The following is a 26986-nucleotide window of genomic DNA, read 5'->3' as shown; positions in this document are numbered from 1 at the left end:
AGACTTCTGGCTTTTCCCCAAAATCAAAGTGACCATGAAATGTCACCATTTTGAACTGATTTAGGACATCGAGGTAACCAGGACACTGTAACTAAAACCACTTGCAAGAGGACTTCAGAGCTATCTCAGAAAGTGGCAAGAATGATGGGACAATTATTTTCCAAGGGAGTAAAGTCTTTTGAAGGGGAATTCAGGCAATGTGCCCTTTACTGTGATTAGTGTTTAAAATTTAAACATTCATTATACTTTTCAATCATAACACATAGTCTGGGTGTGGTGGTGCATGCCTGTAATCCCTGCACTCAGGAGGTTGAAGCAGGAGGATCACTGTGAGTTTGGGGCCAGCCTGGGGCTACAAAGTGAGTTCAAGACCAGTCTGAACTACATAGTGAGACCAGACCGTCTCAACAAAACAAAACACCAAAACTCATGCTACATCATTCTTGGCCTTGGAGTTCTATAAGGTCAGGATCTTTGTTATTAGACTGTGATATAAGTGTTTGCACACTTCACTAATGGATTTATTCATATTTTAGGCTTCCATTCCTGAGACATGTATCAGAAGCTATGCAGTAGTCACTTGTATGTTTCTGGGACTTTGGTATCAAAACAGAAACACTTGCTAAGGCTGGGTCCCTCTCCTCCCGTTATTTTGAAGTTAATACAAATATTTTGTGTGCACTATGGATCCCCCATTTTACACCATTAAGGAAACATGTTAAGAGGAATAAAAATCTCCGTTTTAACAGTATACCTGCAGATGCAAAAACAGACATCATTTGATGGTGGAAAACTATGTGGGCTGGGTTCTTGGGTCTTAATCATCAGTGTTATCGAGAAAGTGCTGTGTCCCTGTCTAGTGGCTCCAAAGGGCCATAAGAAGTGACACAAGCTATGGAACCTCCAAAGTACCTACCAGGACGTACAATTTGAAGGCCAGATAGCCTTAGGACCAGGGAGACTTCTGGAGCTGTGACTAAGGCCTGTGCTTCTGAAGTCTCCCCACACTGATTTGCCATACTTTCTGTCAGAAGCAAAGTTCAATGTGGAGTAGCAGGGTCTGTGTTCACTTATTTCTATTGCTTTCCCAAAGACTGAAAGGCGGCAGTAGAATTGGAGTGAAGGATTTTATGTTTGTTCACATCTCTTTTCTTCTGCTATTCTGGATCTAGCAAGCACATTTTTTCATCTGTAGAACCGGGAGCCAATTCAGATTGTCGGCCCCCTAGCCCGCTCTGGTGAGGGTGAGGCGGAAGGCGTGTCATTTGTAAAATGTGACACCTGCGCCTGTGTGGGAGGGTGGTGGGGGTAGTTGGGGACGCATCACTGGTACTGCCAGAGTGACCAGTGGCCCCCATGAGCACACAGGCAGTGGCCCAGGGACCTGACTGCACCTCTGAGGATTCTGAGTCCTCCATGTCAGGTGTCTCCATCAAACTGCTCAGAACAGGTGATGAAAGAAACCAGAAAACACAGTTTGATTTCAAATCAAGTTATGATTTTATTTTTTTAATCTTCATACACCAAAAAATATTTCTTTTAATGTTGTGAAATAAGCACTTGAAAATAACAATTCCAACATTGCCAGGATTTGCTGAGGCTGCGCCAGGCGGGTCTCCCTCTGAACAGACTGGGCCCCTCCAGTTGCGTGTCCAGCAGTTCTCAGTGTAGCTGGGAGCAGCCCGAACACCCCTCACTCCGCAGGTGGGTCTGAAACAATCATGACCACAGGCCAGGAAGCACTGTTAGGCTACTTACATAGCCTTCTTGATTTTTGTCCACTGGGAGGAAAAATCCCAAATGCCACCAAGCATCGGAAAAGCAACAGCACTTAAAACACCAACAGGAGCCAGGATGTCACAGTTGTGCCCTCAACGGGCTGAAGTTATCACTGGACCCTTATCCATGGAACTGGTGTCTTTAACTGCAGGAAGAGTTCACGACTGACTGTGCAGTTACAGGTGTGGCGTTCTGGTGATAAGGACTCGACTGTGGGGTTCCCCTGCCTGACTGAAAATCAAGGTGCAGCAACTGAGCCCTCCTCCAGCCCTCACACTCATGAATGTGCTGTCCCTGTCCCTCTGCCCTGCCAGAACAACAGCTGTCACCCTAACAACACAGGGAGGACAGGGGGCCTCCTGCACTCTCCCCGCAGCCCTGACTGTTCAAGAAAGTAACCTGATGATTCTACAGGCTTAGCACAATCTTTGACGCTTTGCACAGGAGTTCTGAACTGGGTTCTTCAGCTAGATTCTGCCGTAGGACTTGCAGGTCTTTGTAACTGCAGCTGTCCCCATGGGCATCCAAGATGCGGGGACTACACTGACCTGCTTTGCATCATCAGGCACCAATGTGCAGGAGTTCAGACTTAGCACTTCCTACCGACTGCCAGGGCAAAATGGGGTGCCCTTGCTTTATCAGCTGTCACTTTGTGCATGAACAGGGCAGGTCAAATGCTCTGGTGCATTCCTAGCAAAACTCCTCCCTGCTGGCAATGAGTCTGAGGCACAAAGAACTGGGTGTTGTATGTAAATATAAAAGGGACAGAAGACTCTCAAGAGCTGAGGAGACAAGGATAGAACAGAACAGGCTCTACCAGCATCCCAAGTGAATAGCAAAATATTTATTACCGAAGACAAAAAGATTGGAGAAAGATACATTTGACTACTGCAAAGTTTCAGGCTTGCATCATGGTATTCTCACACGTGTCGCTTTTCAGGATGGAAACTGGTCCAGGGAAGTGTCAAAGCAAGACGAGCATGGACCATGATCATATGACTAAGCGCTCCAAAGTCTGGGAGGCCACATCTGTCTGGTTTCCTCCATCCTCCCACGAGCTCCCTGGAATCACCACTGGGTCAACCCAATGACGCTGTTAAAGAACCATTGTCCAAGCTGGGAAAAAAGCCCTCAGAATGGGCTTCAGCTGACTCATTGGGACACACACACATTGTCTGAGTAGAGCTTGTTCTAAGAGAAAAAGAAAAGAACCTGAGCATTTCGCCTCTCCCAGGTAACTCAGCAGTCTGGGAACACACCCAGACCTTTGGAACCTTTCACTCCAGTGCAGTCAGCTCCGGATGCTTTGTTACTCTGTTGCAATAGACTCTGCGGTATCACAAGATACTACAGCCAATTAAAAAGGAAATCTGTGAGTCTCCCTACTACAAGTGTTCTCCTAGGTTCCTAATGTTTTTATATTCAAGGCTTCCAGCTGAGTCAAGATATCAGTCACTGGACAAACAAGCCTCTCTAAGAAAACAGAGCATCTTTCTCCTCAACCAACACACATGCATGTATTCTCCCCAAACCCGCATTTGTGTAGTGCATATGATTAGGAAAAAATGGGAATAAATTACCTGGAATAGTAGCCTTAATGTATGATTTCAATTTGGTACTTTGGGCTAGCACTGGATATAAATACAATAAATAAATAACAATAGTTGTTCTTTTCTCATAAGCAACACTAGAAGGTCCAGATAAAATCCTCTGCTGTACAAACAGGGCATTTCTCACTACGCATTTGAGTTTAAGCTCTGACAGAGTGCATGAAATGTTATATATGTGTATAGGAAATCAAGGATTTTGTATTTGATCCAGGAATGTTTTCACCACACTGGGATTGGAATGCCGTGGAAAATCTTTAATAGAAAGATAACCTATTGCAGCATAGTGGGGCAGCTATAAAAATTTGTCTGCCCAAGTTTTTCTGGAATGTTAACTGACAGTAAGATTCTCTATGTGGCAGTCAATTCTCTGGTAGGTTTCCGGTTGGTCATGGGCCAGGGGTCCAGCCTCAGCTCTTCATTTAACTAAAGCAGCAAAGCTGAGATGTTAAAAACAGTGTATGGAACCTGCAATACTAGACTTATTTTTTTTTTTTAATGTGTGGCTTTTTTCTTCCCATGATAAACATCGGAAATGCCTTCAGATATAATTAGCTAGGTAAAAACTATGAGACATTCAATCTGTAAACAAAAACTCTAAGTTACTTTACAAATGAACACAAGCATGACCCTAATATCAAGATGAAAGTGCTTTGGAAGCATCCTTGTAGAGTCTTTTTAAGGTTTATGCTGCTGTCCTTGTTTTAATCTGTGCTCTATGATAAATCACTGCATTATATAATTAAAGCAACCAGAGGAGCCTCTAACTGATCCCTTTATTAACTCAAGTCAACTGATATGTGGCCTTTTCTTCTTTTTAATTATTCTGTTCATTTCCTATAATAAAGGGGAAGAAAAAGGCTTATTGCACATTATCAGATAGCTGCAAAGTTCACAGGAACATCTGCAACCTAAGAATCCTTTAGTTTTAGCAGGACCAATCTTTGCATCTCAGGTCCAAATTTCGCCCTGTGGTAGTAGATCTCTTGACCTATCTCTTCTCCTCTAAGAATCAACATCAGGGCACTGGAGTGTGCACAGTTATGTCACATGGATGTAATGGCTTCCTTCCCCGGACAGCCCTGTCTCCGTCCTCTGAGGTCATGACTTGCTTTGCATGGATCCCCTGTTCACAGTTCAAGCCATTCACACAGAATGGAATAAAACTTTATTCTTTTTAAATTTCACACATAAACAAGATGCTGAAAAAGCTCTTGCCATCTCTGACAGAAAAGCAGAGCCACTCTGTTTCATGAATGACAACACAATTAAAGCTAAAATAATATAAAAATAATTTGAAAAATCCCTTTTACTGTACACTCTCAAAATAAAGCAAGAAAGATAAACAACAGTTTCTGCTAGCCAGAAAATGTGTTCCTATTGATTTGGGCTTTGGGGCTCACTGAGCCCCACCTGTGTGTGCATATATGTATGGTTACTTGTGTGTAATCTATGCAGTGTAGTAGCCCCTAATCTTTTCATCTAATTTGCCTAATCATTAAGCTACTTAACCAATTAGAATACTATTATATCACATTGAACAACTTTACATAATTGTTTCTTTGAAATACTAGTAACATTGACACATTTATTTGGCTTGTAGAGGCCTGAAATATTATAGATAATATAATCTAGCTTAAAAAAAAAAAAAAAAAAAGAATATGGCTCTTAATAAATTGATTTTCTGAGTTCCAGAGCAAAAGTCCCTTTCAAAAATTTTTCTTGACGCTCACTTGAAGCAGGAAAGCTGTCTTCGTATTCGGCCAAAGACATGATAGGTGTTTGATATCATTTAAAATTTGAAGGATTCATCTAAGGAGCTCTCTGTGATCTACCGTGATGTGCATTGGTTGCAGTCTCTCCCCTCAGCCAGCAGAGGGCGCTTCCGACGCCTCTGCATTGCTTGGGGAGCTAATGCAGATGTTGCGGGGACAGAGTCCTTTCCAACTTAGCCAGAGCCCAAAACGCTTCTTTTTGCAACTCACAAAAATCTAGAAAACACGGACCGTCCCACAGGGCTGCATTTGGAAGCGGGGGCATGTGTGAAGTCACGGAAGAAAAGGCATAAATATTGTCCGTCTGCAGCATGTTCTCCAGCTTGTGTCTTCCCATCGTCTCTGGCCTCTTCCAGCCCGGGGAGTCGGGCCGAGCGTTGTTATGGGCAGGAACGACTCCTCATTCAAGTCGTCTGGTATTGTTTTTGCCTTATTTCCGCTTTCATTTCTGCATCTGTTCTTGCGTTCAAGTCTGGGGCAAGTGAACGCTGTGCATCTTACTTCGGAGTAGAAATAGCGGGAATGCTCTGGCCTGGGTCTGGGTGGCCCAGGGAAAGTACTGAATCCCGTGTGGTTTTGGCAAACTCATCAGCCCGAGGCTGCGCAGTGAGGGGGGAAATATCAATCTATTTTCTATTGGAAATAAAAAGTGATTAAGACATCTCTCATGGAGCTACAAGAGCTAACCTTTCTGTAAAAGGTGTGAATTTCTGCAAAAGCATTATTGTTCTAGATATAGACCCTGTGTCTCTTCCGTTACTATCTTTTCTACTGGCTCCAGTTTTGTGTTGAAAGGATCAGAAAGGATTTGTGTGTGTGTGTGTGTGTGTGTGTGTGCTCGCACAGCTTTGAAAGTGACATTGTTCCATCCTTAGAGAAACGTAACACTTAGCTACATCTTTTTCCCATAGAGTGTTGACAGCCTTTGCCTGCTTTCTCTGGTCTCTCTGCCTCGAGATCTCTGTGTTGTCATTTGTCGAGAGGTGACAGGTAAGGTATGGGAGTGGGGTCTTCCAGCAGCAGTGCTTGGAGATGGCGGTGCACGCAGTGAGTCCTCACCCGTAAAGGATCATAAACTTACTGGGTTAAGTCAACCTAATTATCCCTAAGCTGCCTCGGGGTTTGTGTCTGCTCGTGTGTTTTGTTTTGTTTTGTTGTAGCTGCACCATGTGTGATTCCTTGTGCCATTTTCTTTTGTCTGTTAGTTTTCTTGATGACCCTGAGCTGTGGCTTCCTCCTCAGTTCCGACACTATTCGGCCTTGGCGGTCTTCCTCATTTTGCCGATGTAGGCCTCAAAGAAGAAATGGCAGAAGAGCACGAAGTAGCTGAGGTACATGAGTGAGGACCAGAAGATGTTCTGAAAGTGAGAGTGACACTGGTCATGCTGCATCCAGTAGAAGACCAGGTAGTTGATGACACAGCCCATCAGCATCTGCGTGATCTGGGAGAGGGTGATGAACATGGCAAACTTCCGGGACACGCGGAAGCCTGCGGCCCGCAGTGCGTAGTAGGAGTACATGACCGCATGCACGCCGTAGTTCATGGTCATGAACCAGCCTCCCCCAGCCACCATGTCTTTGTAGGAGTACCAGGAGTACAGGAGCACAGTGATGTGGTGGTACCAGTGCAGGAAGATCAGCTTCTGTTTCCTCAGGATGATGAAGATCGTGTCTCCTGCAAGACAAGGAAGGGGAGAAGGCAGATGAGCCCTGGGTCACATGGGTGACAACGATGGTCCCCTGAGTGGGGGCAGCTGCAGCTGAAACCAAGAGTGGATCAGAGTCAGGCAGTGGAGTTTCCTAGCTCTCCAACCTCAGTCAGCTGCCCGTCCTTGTAACGTCCTTGTTTCCTCATCTGTAAGATGGGGATAATAAGCCACAGTGGTCTGGATGGCTGAGGATTCAGCAGGACAGCCAACATGCTTTATTCATAATGGTAAGCAAGCCAACTCAATGATACACCTTAGGAAATACCATGGCAAGGGGACAGGTAACACATCTCAGATCATTTACCACTAAGAGAAATAGACTAGGCTGGTGTGAACCACATGCCTGTAATCCCAGTTACTCAGAAGGCTGAGGCAGGAAGTTCACAACTTTAAGGCCAGTTTGGGCTATGTTGGAAGAACCTGTCTAAAATAAACTAAAGTAAAATAATATAATAAAATGGGCTGGGCTATTAGTTCACCCTCTGTGGATTCAACCTCAGCATGAAATTTAAAACAACAGGCTGGAACACAAATTCAAGTGCCTAGCAAATGTTCTTAGGCCTCTCTTGAGTTGTACAACCATTAATTTTCCTTCAGCCCATGAGAAAGGGTACCCCTCAAATACATATCCGTCTGATATCCATAAAATCTGAAGTTCTTAAAGTTAAGCCATAAGAAAGCTAAATTTAAACAGAAGACAATGATGGAAAAGGGGGAACAGAAATGATCCTGTAGGGGCTGGGGATTTAGCTCAGCGGCACAGCGCCTGCCTGGCAAGCGCAAGGTCGTGAGTTTGATTCCCAGTACCGGAGAAAAACCAAAAAAAAAAAAAAAAGAAATGATCCTGTACACACGTTCGCTAAGAAGAGCGAGGGGGATGATGTATTATCAGTGAATCAAGTGAGGAAAAACAGAAAATAAACCATTTTTGTTTTATGGAATTAAGTGTAAAAAAGCTCTCCAGGATCTATCAAAAATTTTGCTAATGACATATCTGTTAGGAAACAAGGGCCAGGGATAGCTCAGTGGCACAGTGACTGCATGGCAAGCGTAAGGTCCTGAGTTTGATTCCCGGTACTGAAAGGAAGGAAAGGAGGAAGGAAGGAAAAAGAAGGAGAGGAGGAAGGGGGGGGGAGGGGAGGGGAGAGGAGGAGGACAGCAAGCACTGTTTCTGAGGTGGGCAATTTGCACAATAGAAACTAGAATTATCCTCAGGTAGGCAGACACTCTACACCTGCAAGGATTTTCTTCCTTGATTCTGAAAAATACAGAATGCAGAATATTTATGTAAAAATGGATGTAGAACAAGTCCAGTAATAAATAACCTCACCCAATCCCATTAACAAGGAAGACGAAAAGGGATGGGACCCTGGTATGTGCATGGAAGCAGTGTTATGCAGTCAGTGCTTCTTTCTTGCTCATGTCTTATTATTAGACATGGGAAAAACCAACACGGTTCACAATCCTGGGTGAAGGATTGTGGGGGAAAAATCAACACGGTTCACAATCCTGAGTGAACTCACACTTGACTTCTATTCATACAACAAGAACTTGAAGTCCTTAGTCTTACTCTGACATTTGGTTAAGCACAAAGGGAGTTTGGATAAGTGAGTGCTTACTCTCCATCTCATCTCTCACTTCGCAGACGGCCTCAAACGCTTGACACTAGGGATGGTCAGATTATACTGGGTCTGAGAAAGACTGCTAAGGTTCTGCAGCTGCGCATGGGCAGAGAGGGGCAGCATTCCCCTCCGTTCCTAGGAATCATTAGTTCAGTTCCCTACTGAATTGTTAAGCACTATCACTCCCCATTTGTTGAGAACAGAATAGCAAAGCTGCCAATCGTTACCATTCTGTACTTATTCTAAAACTTCCAGTGAAACCCTCTTCTCTCCTGTGAGATGCCTGGTTTTTTTTATGTTTATAAATGTCAGCAGGCTGATAATGACAGATGGTGATGGTCACTCTTGTGAGTGTATTTCACAGCCAAAACTGCTACCAGGAGGCCTGGGGTTTACTTCTTAGTGTTAAACCGTGCTGTCTAAGCAAGCCCAGCAAAGACTCACTATTTCTGAGTAACTACTGCTCAGGATTCCCTTTCCTCCACAGACTGTAATGCAGACAGTAATTCCAGCCAACCTTTGTTCACAGCAGAAATAAAAAATCAAACAAATTTTATGTTAAAAACAAATGCATTTATAATTGAGATCTTTTATGAGTCTGTGAGCATCAACTAAATATAAATCCAACACAATATTCAAACACGTTGTAATAAAAGCTCTTTGCCATAAAGTAATAAGCATTTCATCCCAATTCTTTAGGTTTAATTTAACTCCATCGTACTGTTCTGTTAAAATGCCACTGAGGAACGATGAAGAATGAGCTCTTGTGGAGTAAGAAGTGGGACCCCTCATTCTGGAGCTGAGGACTGCTTTGTGTTTCTCCTGTCCGGGTGTGCGGTCTGGTATGTCTCAGCCTTGATCTGAGACATCCTAGGTGTTTCTATTGCTCTGAAGAGGTAGCAGCAATGGAAGGAAAGGATGTTTCATAAAGTCTTGAAAACAAAATTGACCTGACTCCACTTAAGTGTTTTTCAGAACAAACGTACCTGATGGTAGATAGAAGAATGAGGAGTAGTATTTCCCAATAATGACCCAGCCATTTAAAGGTCACTATCCCCAAGGCTGTGGGCCCAGAGAAACGTAGTTTCCCTTGGGTGAGGGGAAACTTCTAGAAGGCCAGCCAACAGCATTCATGGTCTGTGACACTGTAGCTGAGACGCAGTTGATGTTGGCCAACCAACCTTCCCAGGCTGAGCGTCCATTTGGCACTGTGGAATACATTCCAATCAAGCACAAAGAACGGGTCTTTGGACTCTTGCAGGGTTCAGTCATGGCACCTAGTTTACCCACCTCCTGATTCAGATCTCTTTACCATGCTTGCTTTAAGCTTTGGAGTGGCTCTTTCCAGTCCAGGGGCAGTGTGCAGTCACAGCGTGGTGTTTTTACACTACAGTGCCCCTCCTGATCTATACCTTCTGTTGTATGCAGACCTCTTGGCATCTACAGGGCATCCATCAGCAGTAGGAAGTCCCCAGGGCACTCATGGCCACCAAGAGACACAGAGAGCCTCTGAGTGCATGGCTTGTCGCGGTCAGACGCCCCCTCTGAGTAGCGTTAGCTGAGTGCCACTGAGTCAGAGTTTCACACACAATGGCAAGCTCAACTGAGCAAGGACCTAGACTCACAGCAGATGTTTCCAAGTTTTAACAAAAGCACATCTCAGCAGATTTAAATGTCATTCCAACAGCAGGCACCAAAGACTTGGGACACAAGGCAGAGTGGTAGCCCTCTTTCTCTCCTGTGCTCTAGGAGAGAGTAACCCTGAAATGCAGTGAAACAAGCTCAGTTTTCTGCGGACACAGAGAACCCTTCTTGCTATCATCAAGAGTTTAGCGAAGAAAAAACAGGGGCATTAACTGTTTAAAGAGTACAGAGTTTCATCGGGGGAGATGCAGAAGTCCTGGAGATGGACAGTATGATAGTCACATAGCAATGTAAGCATGCGCATTTTACTGCAGTTAAGAAAAAAAAGAAGAGCTTAGTGCAACTGCAGCTGTGATTTGTGTGTGTGGGGGTTTCACTGTTGAGCATATGTGGGAGAATTGTTCTATTTTTCTTGTAAAATCTTTCCTTTCTTGTATTGTATAAGGGAGTCTAGATTCTTAGAATATTAAAAGGCAGAACCTGCAACCAAAAAATAAGTTCTAAGTAATTCACATGGTTAAGGCTTTTTAAAATTAAATGGTAGTAATGAGAAACTGAGAAGGAATTTAACTCTCAAACGCATGTGAAGGCATCCGGGGAAACATGCAAGAGATGAGCGCCAGGGCTGGCTGTCTCAGAGACACCTGTGCTGAAGTTCACAAGCTCTCTGGCTCAGCAGTTTACCTCTGCGAGGCCACTGCCAAGCCAGCTCTAGAGTGATCCAAAGGACAGCATGTCATATTTTTAAATTTAAAAAGGTGCAAGACATGGAACGACTCCCATAAAGAATCTAGAACTTGATGAGAACTATGTCAAGATTAGGGTATCTTTGCCCCAGTATTTCTGCCCAAGGTCTGCGCCTCAATGCCATACTGTAACTGGGAAAGGATGGTCTATAAGATCATCTACAGATGAATGAGCCTCACTCGGGGAAGGAGGTTTGCGCCAGCACAAACCAGGAGTGGCTGCCAGCCATAGACCGGGGCTCAGGCAGAAGAGGCTCGGTCAGCTGTCTTCAGAGGGAGTGGGAAGTGTGGCCTGGACTAAGTGCACAAGGGTGACTGGGGAGTCAGCAGCACAAGACCAACCAGCACCGAGGCTGAGGTCTGGGGGACACTCAGCCCCACACAGCCAGTTCTCCAGGAAACCCTAGCTCTGTGTGCCATTCTCCTACACCCGTGGCTTGGATCGCTGGACTGGAAATCAGGAGAACTGAGAGCAGAAGTGTGGCTGTGGGATTGGAGGAAACTCACTTGATGGACAGCCTCAGTGGCTCTTTAGTCCTCAAAGTCCTCTCAAGTCCCTCAAGGAGAACTGGGCAAACACAGAACACCACGGAAGGAATTCTTTCAGAGAAAAAGCCTTGCTAGAACCAAGGACTGAGGCGGTTTCTCTCTAATCATGGCTTAAGAGCAAGAACTAAGACACCATGTCTGACTTAACACAAATTCTGTTCAAAGTTGTAAGAGGTAGAAACATGTTCAGGATTGGCACTAAAGTGAAATCATGACTTCCACGCACTGAAGACATCCGAGTATCTGCAGTCAGTCCAGGATTATAATAATGTGGCAGTCCCCTGTGGCATAGAAGAAAATCAGGGGGACATACTTCTAAACTTGAAGGAGTCTCAAATTTTACTAATGGAGGAATTTAAAGAAAAAATCACAAATCCCCAGGAGTAAAGAATATAAGCTCACATTCTCTCAGACCAACTTGGAGAACAAGTGCTTTGGTTCAGAAACCTTATAAATCTATCTTTTTAAAAGGCCACTTAAAAGAAATATGCCAGGCAAGACAATCTCTTATTTTATCAACAAGTGAAAATACAAACTGACAATATTCTCAGATCATTAAATAACCCCTAAAAGCACGCCTATAGGTTTTCAGGAACCGTCTGTAGGTCCAAGTTTGAAAATTATTTCTCTAGCCTAAGACTTTTCCCCTACTCATCTCCAAACAAATATAAAAATTAGCTTCCAGAAGCCTGGTCCAAAAAATTCAAATTACAAAATTCTTCTAGGTGAAGTAGCCATTCTATTCTAGCCCTATTAATTGTCTGGCTGATGGTAGATACTGTATATAAATATATAAACTTACTGAATAACTGAATGAGCCTACATTAGTATATTTTACTCCAAGAATCTGTTTTCAAAGATGGTGTACATGGTGCTCACACACAAAGGTCACCTAGTTATTTTGGACAATGCAAAGCCTTTATCTTTGGACCCCTGCCCTTCTTAAGAAAGGCTTACATCTCCGTGTATCCATGCTGGCCTCGATCTCATGACGATCCTCCTGTCTCAGCCTTCCAAGTTCTGGGATTATGGGTGTGCACTACCACGCTCAGCCAGGAAAGGTTTTAGAACTAGTTTTCTGCTATTGTTCTGCTCTTGTCTTTGATCTGGGATGACAACTGCCAGCCCCCTGTAGGAGGCAGGCTTCTGGCATGCAGTGGCCAAGTGGCTTGGCTGCCGACACTGACATGTCAGTGAGGACTCCTGCAGTAACACAGGAGTATGAAAAACCCTAGAAATCTACAAATATGCTCAGTTAGAATTTTCTGTTACTTTTTAGAAGATGACCTACATTCCCTTTCCTCAGGGCCAGTGTCATTGATGATTAAAATCAAATAGAGAGAGATTATCAAATATAGAGACTCACAATTAGCATTTGATAGTGAGAACATAAGGACACCCAAATGAAAGTTTAACTTGCTAATCTGAATCTCAACTCAAAAGATGAAAGCACGCTTAAACATGCGACTTGGAACTAGCCGGGTTGCTTCTAATGTTAGCTCAGCTGTTAAAGGAGCTTAGACAGGAGCTGTGTATATTTCAAAAGCCCATGACAGCGCAGTGCGTCTGTAGCAGCGCTTGGAAATCAGCACACTCTGTGTGGACTCATTAGCTGTTAATGTACACAGTGCAGTTACCTAAAAGTGTGGGAGAGACAAAAGCAAGGGCAAACTCAAGGTTCATTCACTGTAATTTTCCGGCAACCAAACAAAGGGAGACTTTCCGACTGCTGCCTTGTGCTTTTTCAAATAAACAGGGTGGATGTGAGGGTGTAAAGAGAGGGCGGGGAGGAGGGGGACACTCACCTAGTTCTGGCGCTTTGCTTAGCACAAACGCGTAAGCCCAGAATTTGCTGACGGGCCCGTTGTAAAAGCTCTGGTCACAGACTGATTGCTTCAGGCCTTTGGTCATCAGAATGTACACCATGTAAGCACCAGTTCGAAGAGCACCGAATATACTTCATGTCAAAGAGAGAAAAGATAACAGCGGTTAGGGAAATCATTTCACTTCTGGCATAGCCATACTTTGAGGAGTGGGCTTGACCATTGGCTAGAAATAGGCATAGAAGAATCACAATGATTGGTATTTAACTCAAAGCATCTTTGCGTGTTCTGTGAACAAGAGGAAATCAGATTTGCAGTGCCTTGTTCTGAAGACCATACATGACCCACTCACTCTTCACCAGAATGAGATACAGCCAGAGCAGGATGGACAAGGAACCGGTGAGCTTTGTGGTCCACCAGAAGGACACTTCCTTGGGGAGCTGCCAACTTGAATTATCTCAGTTCTGTCCAGTCATTCCCTAAGCCGCACTGGCTCTCCTCTCTGTAAATCCATCACCCTCTTTAAACCAGCTGTTCCTTTATATCTGGATTGGTTGCCTTGGCTTTGCACTGGGTTCCTGCAGCCAGACCTAAGCCACTGTTCCAGGTGGTCCCCTCCCAACTGCTGTGCCCCGTCTCAAAGAAGCCAGAAGGAAGGTCCCAAAGGCTGAGCTCAATGCCACCTCCAGTTGGAAGCCCCCTCTAGGAAGCACTGAGTGTTCAGCTCTGAGCTCTCCAGAACCACAGACCAACACCATCCAACGCTGTCCTTCAATACACTGGCCTCCACAGAGGTTTGGGGGTCCACAGAGGTTGCTGACCAGAGGAAAGAAAGCCTGCTGAAAATATGAGGAGCTCCTCCAAAAGCAAATCTTACACTGTACAGGATTTTTCTCCCCAATCTCCTGCTAAGAAAATAAGGCAGCTCTGGAATGTGTTGGTTCAATGATACAAATGAAGTGTGCAAGGATGAAGTGATTGGCACAGGCAGACTCCATTGCAGAGAGAGCCTCTTAAGTGTGTACCCCAAGAAGGCAAGCCACAGCCAACCTGGAAAGAGAGCTGCCAGCCTCATGCTGGAGATGGGTCCGCCTGGCCTCCGTCTGCCCAAAGAGCACCGTCACTTCTAGAAGTCATTTTAGAAATAAATGTGTACGCCGCTGTGGAACTAAGTGACAACTTTACCCAACTGGGAAATGGAGCTTTCTTTAGGTATTCCAAGAGAAAACAGAGGCATTCTTTTATTCAACATATCTTAAGAGTTTCTCTGGCATAATCATTCCACTAGCTTGACTTGTCCACAAAATGTGTCCACCAAATAGAACAACTGGTCAACTTTACACAGAATCAAAGTGATGAAGTTCAGTTCTTGGCCACCGTCTGTCAAACTGACTCTTGATAAATAGCTTCTCCAAAGCCATAAGGTCTAAATGAAATAGCGTTGCTCTTCTCAACACACAAGATTGTTGCTATTTTACACTGGATCCCATTTAATACTTCAGTGATCCTCCCATCTCTAGAGCAGAACCTCTAACTCCTTACCAGGACCTGGGAGGCTCTGCAGAACTTGTAAATTCTCCCCATCTTCACTGTCACTTGCCACCTTCCTCCTGCTCACCTGTGCCAGCCATTCTAGCCCTTTCAGATGTTTTCAGTTTTCTGCCCCAGGGCCTTTGAAATGTAATGTTCTGTGAGTGGGGAGCTTTTGCTCCATGGTTCGCTCCAAGGCTGGCTCCTTTTCACTTTCTTATCTGAAATAAACGTCTTCTCCTAGAGCAATGCTATGGCTTGGATTCTGAATGGACCCCATGGGCTGTGTGGTAAAGGTCTGGTCACCAGTCTCAAATGCTATTGGGAAGTGGCAGAACCTGGAAAGGAAGTGGGTCTAGCAGAAGGAAGTTGGATCACTGAGGGAATAACTGTGAGAGGGATCTTGGGACTCTGCTTCCTTCCTCCCTCTTTGCTTCCCAGCCACCGTGATGTAAATGAACAGAGCATCTCCACTATGTACACCAGGTATGACGCTGTGTGCCACAACAGGCCGGAAGAAATAAGGCCAAGAAACCACAGCATGAAACCAGGAGCCTAATTAGATATTTCTTCCTTATATGTTGATTTACCACAGGTATTTGTCACAGAGATGCGAATCTGACTAACACAGAATGACCTAAGCCTTTGCAGTCAATCAGTGGTTCTAACTTGGGGACAGGAGTTGGATTTCACTGGTACAGCAGGATAATGGAGATCTTTGATCTTACCCAAACTTTTCTGCTTTGTGTTTTCTTCACTAGATGATGGCTAAATTTTAATGTGAAAAGTTGCCCAAATCACCAAATTGAGGCAAAGTACTGTGGACACTTTGATTTGCTGCTATGCAAGGTAATATGGAAAGATGGAGGTTGTGCTGCAGCCACGCATTCAAACCAGGCAGAGCTGATTGCCTGAGTCAATCAGCTTTCTCCTTCTTCACACTGAGAGAATCCTAAGGCTCTTCTAACTTGATTCCAAGGAAAGTCATCTTATCTTTAGTTTGTGAGTAAATTTTAAATATCCAGGCCTGTTTAGTATCCTATTTTCCTTACCAGTGACTTCTTAGGGTGGGCCAGTTCTACCCAGTGTGACATGAGAGGGCTGCTGGGGGTTGGGGAAGGTTTCCTCACCTTTTAAGGTGCATTGTCTGAAAACCAGCAGCCTTCTTGGAACCCTCAGGGAGCATCCCTGAGAACAACGCCAACTCAAGAGGCAGCAAAATGGCCAAGGGTGAGTCTGAGCTGATGAATGAACCAGTCTTTTTCAGTGACCTCACCTCATCATCACATGCTTCTGAGACAATAAATCTTCCTTACTATATAAGCCATCTGGAATTTTGTTGTCTAGTATATGCAGACACAAAGCATCCTGGCAGACACCACACACAAGGTGTAATTTTCAGTAGAAACTTGAACACTAGTTAAGATTTTGTGCAAAAATTCCCTGTGGCTATACAACACATACAGTCCTAGACAGAGCTAGTGGACGACGTATTACATCATTTAGATGCTTTTCATATACCAGTGGGGAAGACATCAATGACTCATAAAAGCCAAAAATAAGTAGAGTCACAAATAAAACACTTTCAAAATACATTGGCCTTTGCTCACTAACCCCAGATCTATGCTTGTTGTGACTTATCAAGGATATCTTACAAAGCCTCTTCTCTATCGGTGCCAGCTCACCAAATGCAGAAATCACACTGCCCAGTTTCTTTACTATCCTTGGTACCAGCCTGCGAGCTCTATGAGGGACTGCAGCAGATCTGAAGAAAGAACCTTTGGAATAGTTATTTCCCTTTCGCTGACTCCCAATTTCCAACCTAGTTACAAGGTAATTTATCTTTTCAATTGTTAAGTATTTATTGGCATGGTTTTAAGTGCCGGGTGACAAAGATCAATACCCTAATTCTAACTGATGCAATGGTCCTGGAAGACATCAGAGGAAGTGGTCTTTGAGTAAGGGGAGAATAGGCATTCAGTTGGAGGATTATGACAGGTCAACTCAGAGCATAGTAGAACTGAGGGTTTTGATATCAGGGTCCCGCCCACCGTAATGCTGACGAGAAGTGTACAGCACATATAATTGTCCATATCTGGACATATGCCTCATCCCCTGAACTCAGAACAATAAGGCTGACTCAAAACAAGGACAGTGGCACTTTTCAGGAAACTGTCAGTGCCAGCCATTGGGCCCATGTATCTGTGGGCAAAGGCGCATTGTTGTGGTGTCACAGTGCAACTGCAGGGGCAGGGGGCTGTTCGGCCAAGGGGATGGTTATGATCTATGGGAAGCCACTGTCTGCCCCTGGTACACTGCGGCCACTGCACACTCTGGAACCAGGCATCTTTTATTATAGAAAAATAACATGATGACACATTACCAAAATATATAGGGTGTAATCAAAATATACAGTTGAATGTTTAATATTTTTGGTCTTTTTTGAGGCAAGGTCTCCATATGCAGTTCAGGCTGGCCTCAAACTCACGGCAATCCTCCTGCTTCGGCCTCCTAAGTGCTGGGATTATAGGAATGTGCCACCATGCCCAGCTGAATATATTTAAATATTTAAAAAATTATTACAGTAAAAAGACAGTGCTGTTATTCCCCCAAAATACTTCTTGTGGATCCAAACATGCTTATCTCATCATTCTTGCCACTTTCTGAAGCAGTTCTGCAACTCTTTCGTCATGAGTGTCTCTAGGAGGTATAATCAAAACTACAGTCCAGGCTGCTGCTGCCGCCATCCAACAGAAAGGCAGACTTGTAAAAACATGACGCTGTGTCCTCATCCTCCTTATTCACTGGATCTGACAGGTGTAACTTCTGGCTCCTCCCCAAAGTCAAAATGATCATGGAAGGTCAAGTGCTTTGAATGGATTCAGGACATTGAGGAAGTCACGACACTCCCACTAAAGACACTCATGAAAGAGGGTTCCAGAACTGCTTCAGAAAGTGGCAAGAGTGATGGGAGGAGTGTGATCCAACCGGAGGAGGTATTTTTAAGGAAATTAATGCAGTGTGTCTTTTACAGTAATAAATTTCTTGAAATTTAAATATTCACTATATTTTTCAAACACATCTCATACATCAAGATGAGGAAACATCTTTTCTTCCCTAAGTTACTCTTTGAGACTGTAAAGCAGCCAGTAAGTCCAGCTTACACTGGACCCCAGTGCTTATTTACGCTCCTGGAAGACATTGCTAATCTATCTGGACACGCTTTCTGGTTACACCCCAAGTTCTCCGCCACCCTAAGCCACTACCCGTAGGTCAGAGCTGCACAGGGAAAGCTCTGTGCGAGGGGGCTCCGCTCACAGTTCAAGCACTTACAAGTCTTATGACTGGGCAAGTTAAGTCTTTTTTCATCTGAAAGGAGGATAATAACATCTAACTTGCAAATCAGTTCTACGACTTTTATAAGCAACCTGAGTAAGGCATTTAGGTAGTGGCAAGCCTCTGATATAGAGTTGCTCAGTAAATGTTTTTTTTTATTGTATTATTCTTACTTTCTATTACTATGTGTTCTTGTTACTATTGCTACTTATTTGGTCTACCCTCTAATGTGGAGAGGCACTTTTGCTTTCATTCATTCATTCATTGTGGGAGACAACAGAGACAGAGGCTAATTATCCCTAAAGGAAAGTGTGCATTTTCCCACTTCTGCAGGGGGTGGGTTTGTCCCTGGTGGGTAGACGCAGCCAGTGCTTCTGTGAGACACAGCCTTGCCTATACCGGCCTCTCACTCTGCTGATCTTTCTAGAAGGCCACACTGTCTGGACACCCATGGCTGAGTTCAAGGTCTGGTCCTTGAGTAGTCATTTCCTGAGGGCTGCGGAGGCCTCTCCCTGCCTGGCTGGCCCTGTCCCTGGTCTTGTGTCCCCATCCCAACTCCCAGCTCCATAAAGCTGGTCTTGTCTCAACCTGGCTCAATATAAGCAGGCCTGCAATAGGCTATGAAACAAGAATTTTCCACAGCACAGCTTGAAACAGAGGCTGCTGGCATAGAAAAAGCTACTGGTTGAGGAGCCTGGCCTCTTCTGATGAGATGACAAAGCTTATTCTAAATCTAGAGCCTCAGACAAGCTGGCTTGGGCCACTGTGTTTAAAGAGGGCAGGTGCCTCTTGCATCACACACATGCCTTTTCTTAGCTGTAGGGTCACACTCCTGTACTTTTTTTTTTTTTTTTTGGTTTTTCTCCGGTACCGGGAACCGAACTCACAACGTTGCGCTTTCCAGGCAGGCACTGTACTTTATTTTTTTGAAGACGCACACCATTTCTCTTGCCAAGTTGAGTCTAGGCAGAAACAGCCATGGAGTAGCAAGTGTTCTGTGGCTGGAGCAGGGATGTTTCTGTTCTCCTTGGCCACACAGGTCTAATGCAGCCCAGAGATGGGGGAACCACAGTCCGGATGAGCTGGGCATCCCTGCTTGGGGCTTGAATCCAGCAGAAGCCTGTTTCCTGCCACTAGCCATTTGTCATGGGAGGTCCCTAGGGATACCAGGAAAATGCACTGGATAGCTCACAGAAAGGGCGAGGTTCATGGGTAGGGGAGAAAGCCTTCTATTTTGTACTACAGATACATACATTTCTGCATGGATTATTTTACAATAATCCTATATTAGGCTGATAATTTTTAAATAAGTATTTCAATAGGTGTCTGGCCGCAGATATACTAAATATGCAATCATAATGGTCCTAAGTACAAGGCTTTTACTAGGGAATGCTTTCAGGTGAAGCTAACATATAGCACTAATCCCTGATCAGCTCTTAGACAACAAACTGGCATTAGGACTGGGGAAGAAAAGACTGGTTCATGTACTAAATCAAAACCTGCTTAATCAATACCCACTATGTGTCAGATATTATAGTACTCACCTGGGAGGGCAGAGTATCACTTTAGCCTATTGCAAGAGACAAGAAACCTGTAAGTAAACAACTAGACGTGTAACAGCTATAATTAGTGATGCTGACAATACTGAGAGTGTATGGGCTGGGATTCTTCTTCAAGGTATACATAAAGAGATGTTGGAACATTCAGAATAAAAATTTAGAAGGCAAGTTTATATCTTTAGGGTGTATTCCCTTTTTTCTTTCACAGTTGTTGAGTACAAGAATCCTTTCTAAAGGCAGGAAAGACATACAACTAATTATTCTTAACCCAAGCTTTGACCACAGGTCTGACCATTTACCTGTTCGAGATAAAGACCAAACAACTCTGTATTCTAACCCATCAGTTTTATTGTCATCTGGAAGTCAAAATGGTGTCTTAGTAATGACATTAAGAATTATAGAACTCTAGTATTTTTTGGTTCAATATGTCAATAGTTTAGGTATAAGAAGAATTCCGGTTTAATCATCAATACTTCTAATTACTTCCACATGATCAAAACCACTTTTACATTACTCCTTTATTGGCTCTTGACACGAATGTGAGATATTTTAGAATCCAAACAAGGCTCCTAAGAACCTTTTATTCTGACGTGCCAACCACCCTATCTCCACCCTGCTAATGCAATAGCCCAACATGCATTACACTTCTAGGATGAGGAAATAAAAATATTTTATCTCACTTCTACCCTACAATCACAAAAAGAAAAAAAGGCGTGAGATTTTGTTAGTTGTCAACACATGGCCGTGTTGTGTTGACAACACACCGATAGCACTTGCCAATACTGTTGGCCGACTGGATGGTAGCCACGCCCGATAAACACAGGGGAGGCTGCTGCTGTTTCTAAACCTACTGCTGACAACGATAGGCCATAGTTTTAGACTCTGGCAGTTTCCACAGTAGGACAATGATTCCGGAACAAGATAGGAGCCTTTAGACTTGGAAAACAACACAGTGTGTACAGCACAGAATTCACAGCATCTCCACATCAAGATCATGTCTCCAATGATAATGTGCGACCTCCACTCCAAACCCTCCTCTTCCCAACGATCATGTCCTCCTCAGAGGATGTCCACTATAGTTTAGTCTTGTGTTTAGACTTAACAACAACTTCAATACCCAAATTATGGTATTTTTTGGTTCAATAAGTCAGTAGTTAAATGGGTATAGACGTTTTCGGATAATCTTACTTTCTCTATTCCTCTACTACAATTTCACTTTATCTTTTCCTACTGAGTGGTGTTTCTAGGTTTCAGTCATTGACCTTGTTTGGATTTATCTTTAATCAGTTACTGATTACCTTTAATCAGTTACTTCTATTAGAAATTCTAAAAATCTCCCCAATACTTTGTAGATCAAGAAACACGGAGCAAATTTATACATTATAAAAAATACACACATATTTGGACCTAGTAATTCTACTAGTGGAATATAACAATCCTGTTTGTAAAACTGGACCAAGTTGTGTGGTTGGGGAAAACAATCTCAGTGTCCACTGACATGAGAGGAGTTGAATAAATAATAACAAATACAATACAATGTACCAGGTAGATGGGCAGAAGATGCCCACATGGAAAAACTCCAAGATACATGATTAAGCAAAAAATACAAGGAGCAAACAATCCAGATGATATGATCCAAGTTATATACATTTTAAAAAGATGGTGCACACATGCACTATGATTGTTATAAAACATTTATGAAAACAGACACTTTAATCAAGATTATTGTTTTATTTTAGCATATTAATGTATATTTAGTAACTGTCAGGAAAATAATTTTTTTTTTTTTGGTCTTTTTTGAGACAGGGTCTCACTATGCAGTTCAGGCTGGCCTTGAGCTCACTTTGTAGCCCAGGCTGGTCTTGAACTTGCACCAATCCTCCTGCCTCAGCCTCCCAAGTGCTGGGATTACAGGTGTGTGCCACCACACCCAGCTCAGGAAAGTAATTTTAAATACTCATTTCTCGTATTGATAATGTCTCATATTTTAAGTTGGTATCTGATAGCAAATCATCTTTAGAATTCTTTTTTTTAATTAAAAAAAACCTTAAATTCAAAAGTTAGAGACTGACTCTTTTCTTCTTAGAGGTCTTAGGTAGACATTTAGCCTTGAGGGGGATTGAACAGTCAAGAACCACGAAAATAAATAAAATCTTAGATGTACAATAGGAATGAAAAGTACTGGGTATATAAGCTAAACCTTGTTTAGGATAGGATTAAGAGAACAGAGGAGGCCTCTTTGGAGAAATAACATGGAACCCTGAATAATGAAGCCGCGTCCAGAAAGGACGGTTCAACAGGACATGATTTCCATAACTTCAAGACTGACTGCACACTCCTTGTGGCAGTGTGGAGTCAGTGCTCTAGGCTGACAGCTTCTCCTGGAGCTACAGAAGCAGCAGGCAGGGGAAGTCTTGCAGCACCGAGAAGCTGCCCAGGGGACGATGAAGTTCCCTGAGAGACAGACAAGCGTAATGGGGGGGGGGGCACACTAGGAGACTGCTGGTTCCACTCACCACCAATCCCCTTGTAAGTCAGAACCCTTCAATCTCAAACAGATGCCCCTTCTAGATGTTTGATAGGGTGGTTTCTTTTAAACTTCCTTAACTTGTAAATCTCAGCAGTTTTTAAAGCCTGAACAGTCTGGATCTCCTTAGATCATAACTCCTAGGCTTTTTGTTGATCAGACCTATTAGACGCTGTGAGCACAGTTTCCGTCTGTGGAAGGTGACATTTGGAATAACTCACTCACCCAGGAAGATGAAGAAACACTGGTGGCAAATTTAAAGGACTAAGCTGATAAAGTGAGGAGAAGGGGAAAGATGAAAAACAGTAATAACTAGGGCAACTAGTACCATGCCACATGTCTCCACCCAAAATATAATATTTGGCTATAGGATTTAAAGTACTTTAGTTCGAGATCCTGATTAAGATTGCATGGGAGATGATTAATTCCACTCAAAATACTCTATCTTTGAACAAATTTATCCCATTGTTCTTTGTCACTTCTGAAGCAGTTCTGGAAGTGCTCTTTTGTGAGTGTTTTATATTGTGGTGCTGTGGCTACCTCAGATTCCTGAATAGATTCAAAACGTTTCCCTTTCATGGTCATTTTGACTTTAGGGAAGAGCCAGGTATATGTCAGGCCTGGTGAATAAGGTAAATGAGGACACAATATAACGTTTGTTTGAGGCTGCCTTTCCATGGAAAGCACTTGGCAGCAGCGATCACCTGATTTTTTATCACATCTTATGATGACACTCAGGAAAGAGGATTTCCAGAGCTGCTTCAGAAAGTGGCAAGAATGATGGGATGAACGTGCTGGAAGTGAAGGAGAGGATTTTCACAGGGATTAATGGCAATGTGTCTGTTAGTGTAATATACTTTTTAGAAATTTAAATATTCATCATATATTTCAATCACACTGCATACAGTGTTACATAAATGATGTCTTCCAGGTGTACTTCCTGCCTCTGCCTTACCTTCTTCACTCATCCACTGATGAACTGCCATTTAATACACTCCCTGGGAGGCTTGCCCAGGCCCTAGGAAACTGAACTTTCAACTTCATAGGGCAAGAACAATGTGCTGCCTTCTGGACTTTTATAATGGGAACAAAGAGATAAAGTACTGCCATTAGTGACTCTAATTAAGTAGGGCAGAAAATTGAAATGAGAATTCTATGAACTAGAAAGAATCTGAAATAAATGTAGACACAGTAAAGATTAATATTTGAAATAAAAAAAAACTCACCAAGATCACAAAAGTGGTTAGTCATCCTGTTTCTACAGAAAACTCTGCTCTTTTGTGAAGACTCTTACCTCTTTTGGAGTATTATCAGATATTATTAGGATAGTAATAACTCCAGTGCCAAAAAGACAGAGCCTTGCTCCATTAACTCCACATCCCATTTCTGACTAGCTTTCAAAGCTGCACAAGGAAACCATACTCTTCCCTTCCCCCAGAGATGATTAATGAAAATTTCATCAGTAGCATACTTGAATGATATATAACATTATGTATATAAATTCTTCCTGCAACCTAATCCAACCAGCCAAGAAAAAGCAGAACAGGAAGAAAGGAAAAAGTTATTCTGACCCATTCTACAGCCTTAAATAATGGGACTGTAAATATCTTTTATGAACCCAGCTCTAAACTTCTGTGAGGTCAAGAGAGAGAAGAAACATAGCTCATTAAATTTCTGCTTTTTCATATATCCAATTTCTTCCTTTGAGTGGATTAATCTAAAGGTCCATTAGATCTTTACTATCTTTTAAAGCAGCACACTGATTATTTTTTCTGAAGTTTTTATAGTCATTCACAGTACATGAATCACTACTGTTGCACAAGGCCTACTACTCATTCCACAAATATTTATTAAGTGTAAATGCTACTTGTAGATAGGCCCCATGTAATGTTGTTAGTCACCATTCTGTCACTGTGATCAGATACCTGAGCAAAACACCTTAAAAGATGAGAGTTTTACTTTGGCTCACAGTCTCAGAGGCTGCAGTCAATGGTTGGCTGGCTCTAGTGCTCTGAGACCCATAGCAACTCAGGGCACCATAGTGGAAGGGTACAGCGGAGGAAAGCTGCTCAACTCCTGGCAGCCAGGAAGTAGAGAGAAAAGGGGAAAAAAGCCAGAAACAAGGCACCAGGGACAAGACAGTCCCCAAGATCATTCCCTGTGACTCACTCCCTTCAGATAGGCCTCACCTGCTAAAAGCCCATTCGGTTCTGAATTCATCATAGGTTAATCCACTGAGGAGGTTAGCACCCCCATGATCCCTTCACTTCCCCTAAGCCCATCAGTTGGCCTTTGGAGGTTATTTCAGATCCAAACCCTAACACATAACCTACTCCTCACTGAAGTAGTTTTGCTTCCCTATCTCATGTTCAGTTATTTTATCTGGGCACCTATGTGTTTTGTTCGGTAACTTAGCTCACTTGCAAGCATGAATGCGGAGTGTCTGTCTCTTCCTTAATCTCTCCACACATGGCCATTTCCCAGGGCTGGCTGCAAAATGCCTCCCTAATGGGGTAACCACCCTCCCAACTGGCAGGGGCAAAGCTTGCGTCTCATGACCACTGAAGCTTGGGTTTGTACACTCTTGGCTTTCCCTCTTAGGACCTGGTCCACTTTCTTCTCTCCCTGCAAACTCATCGGGACACATGGTCTTCCGAGGAGGAGGCTGGTTACCCAAGTACTACTCTGCAAACCTGCCAGGTGATAGATTCTTTTAGAAGACTCCTTTCTAAATCACATTTCCTTGTTGATTTTTCTTAAAAGACAGGGGTATATGGAAGTTTACAGGGATATACACTGGGGTGATTCTGAAAGGAGTCTTGGGCCTAAAACACCTGGCAAGATTGCAGGCAACTAAGCTTTATAACTGGAGAAGGGAAAAGTCAGTCTCCTCACCACTGGGTCCTTCACATCAGCAGTTCTCAAGTACAGCTCCCAAATGCATCAGTTCTCAAGTGAGACGGATTCACCACCATGAACTAGATGGATGGATAGACAAGCATGGCTGAAGCCTGCCCACTGACAACTACGACTGGCTGGAGTGCCCAGGTCATAGCAGCTGACCAGCATCTTCAAATGAGCATACAGGTTTAAAGAAAAAATAAAAATGGTGCCTGTAAAACTCCTCATGTGCTTTTATCTTTAAGAATCAGGGAGATTTATCTTTCTGGTGAAAATTACTACTGGGCTCTCAGCTGCAAAGTGTCACTGGGTGGTCTTCAAGGTGACCTGGCAACAGGTAGCCATAACTGTGCTCAGAGTTCTTCTGCCCCTCCGTGGAAGTCTCAGCAAAACACCTCACACAGCTCTGTCTGTGAACCCCTGGCCGATTGGGATCTCTTATTTTAACATCTCCAAGATGTCAATGCAGCTGCTGAACTGAATACCCAAGTGACTTTCCCTAGCATTCTCTCACCTCCTTTCAGGATTTTCTTTGGCTTGAAGGCGGCTTGATTATTTTTACTCTATTAAATCTCAAAACCCAAATCACAGCCTTCCACCATCCTGTGAAACAATGGACTCATGGCCCCACTTTAATTACGATATAATTTTGAAAATGAAAATCCCAACATAGATAAGCTCATTTTACTACCTGTGTACATAAATCTAACTTAAGAAAAATTTACCCTGTGGGCTGATAGCTTGTAAGAGTTAGGAACACATTTCCAATGCTGCTTACTCAGCTTATTTTGCTGCTTAGATTTTAATGACACAGACCTGGTGAATTTCCAGGTAAGACAGCTGAGCACACCTTCTTTCTTAGTAAGCAACTGTGTCTCTTTCTCACACTCATCCCTTGGACTGCAGCTTGGCCCAGCGCTGTACCGGCCCTGTGCTAGAGTGTGGGCGCTTCCTTCCCACAAAGACCTGTTTTTTAGCCCTCAGTAGAAAAAGCTCAGGGGCTGGGGATTTAGCTCAGCGGCAAAAGCGCCTGCCTGGCATGCGCAAGGTCGTGAGTTCGGTTCCCGGTACCGGAGAAAAACCAAAAAAAAAAAAAGAAAAAGCTCAAATTGTCATTAAGTGAGCTTGCAAAAATACCTTAAATGTGTTTGGGAAAAGTGAACTATGTCTGTGGAGTCACCCTGAGCTCTTAGGTGCCAGTGAAGCAAACACCCGACGTGGTGACCTTCAATCAGGAGGGCTGGAGAACACAAAGGTTTCTGCTCTTCCTTGCTCCATGGACTCCCAGAATTATACACATGGCCTCATCACACACAGCAGACTCTCTAGACTTGAGGAAATTTCCTCAGGGAATGTCTTTTTCCACTTCCTTAGGACACAGGTGCACTGAGGGGAATGGGAAATCCTCTCCATGACTTCCCATGCTGCCCAGCAAGAAGGATGGGCTTCATGCTAGGGTTCCCCTCTTTTTTGGAGAGAAACTGGGTCCTATTGGATGCTTGAGAGGGGAATGGAGACACAACCTGGATACCCTTGGACGGTGGCTGGTCTGTACCTTACTTTTCAGCCTTCCCTTTTACCTTTGCTCTGTTCTTGGCTTCAAAGTCATGGACTTTCCCTTTTTTTTTTTTTTTTTTTGGTCTTTTTGAGACAAGGTCTTGCTATGCAGTTTAGGCTGGCTTTATAGCCCAGGCTGGTCCCAAACTCACAACAATCCTCCTGCCTCAGCCTCCTGAGTGCTGGGATTATAGGCATGCACCACCATGCCCAGCATGTCATGGACTTTCATCTCCAACTCTGCAGAGAATTTGTCTAATTCCTCAACTAGATGTTAAGCTTAGACAAGTTCAACTGGAAAAGGAAATAACTAGAACTCCTT

The 26986-nt window shown here is 43.5% G+C and overlaps 1 protein-coding gene across 3 annotated transcripts in view; it reads right to left on the bottom strand.

Moving 5' to 3' along the window:
- Nucleotides 1–1481: 1481 nt before the first annotated feature.
- Elovl6 (ELOVL fatty acid elongase 6) overlaps nt 1482–26986 on the bottom strand; it is a 122275-nt gene continuing 96770 nt past the window's right edge. For all 3 annotated transcript variants that reach the window (XM_005406182.2, XM_013505419.1, XM_005406181.2), the window contains exons 4-5: nt 13237–13388; nt 1482–6836 (exon numbers count right to left, since the gene is read on the bottom strand). In XM_005406182.2, coding sequence (XP_005406239.1) covers nt 6412–6836; nt 13237–13388 — 577 coding nt within the window. In that variant the 3' untranslated portion in view covers nt 1482–6411. The remainder of the gene's footprint in view (nt 6837–13236; nt 13389–26986) is intronic.

Source organism: Chinchilla lanigera, unplaced genomic scaffold (genome assembly GCF_000276665.1).
Source record: "Chinchilla lanigera isolate Chin_1 unplaced genomic scaffold, ChiLan1.0 scaffold00095, whole genome shotgun sequence".
Taxonomy (NCBI): domain Eukaryota; kingdom Metazoa; phylum Chordata; class Mammalia; order Rodentia; family Chinchillidae; genus Chinchilla; species Chinchilla lanigera.
Note: the sequence above shows the minus strand (reverse complement) of the source record. Positions and strands in the feature narration are given on the sequence as shown.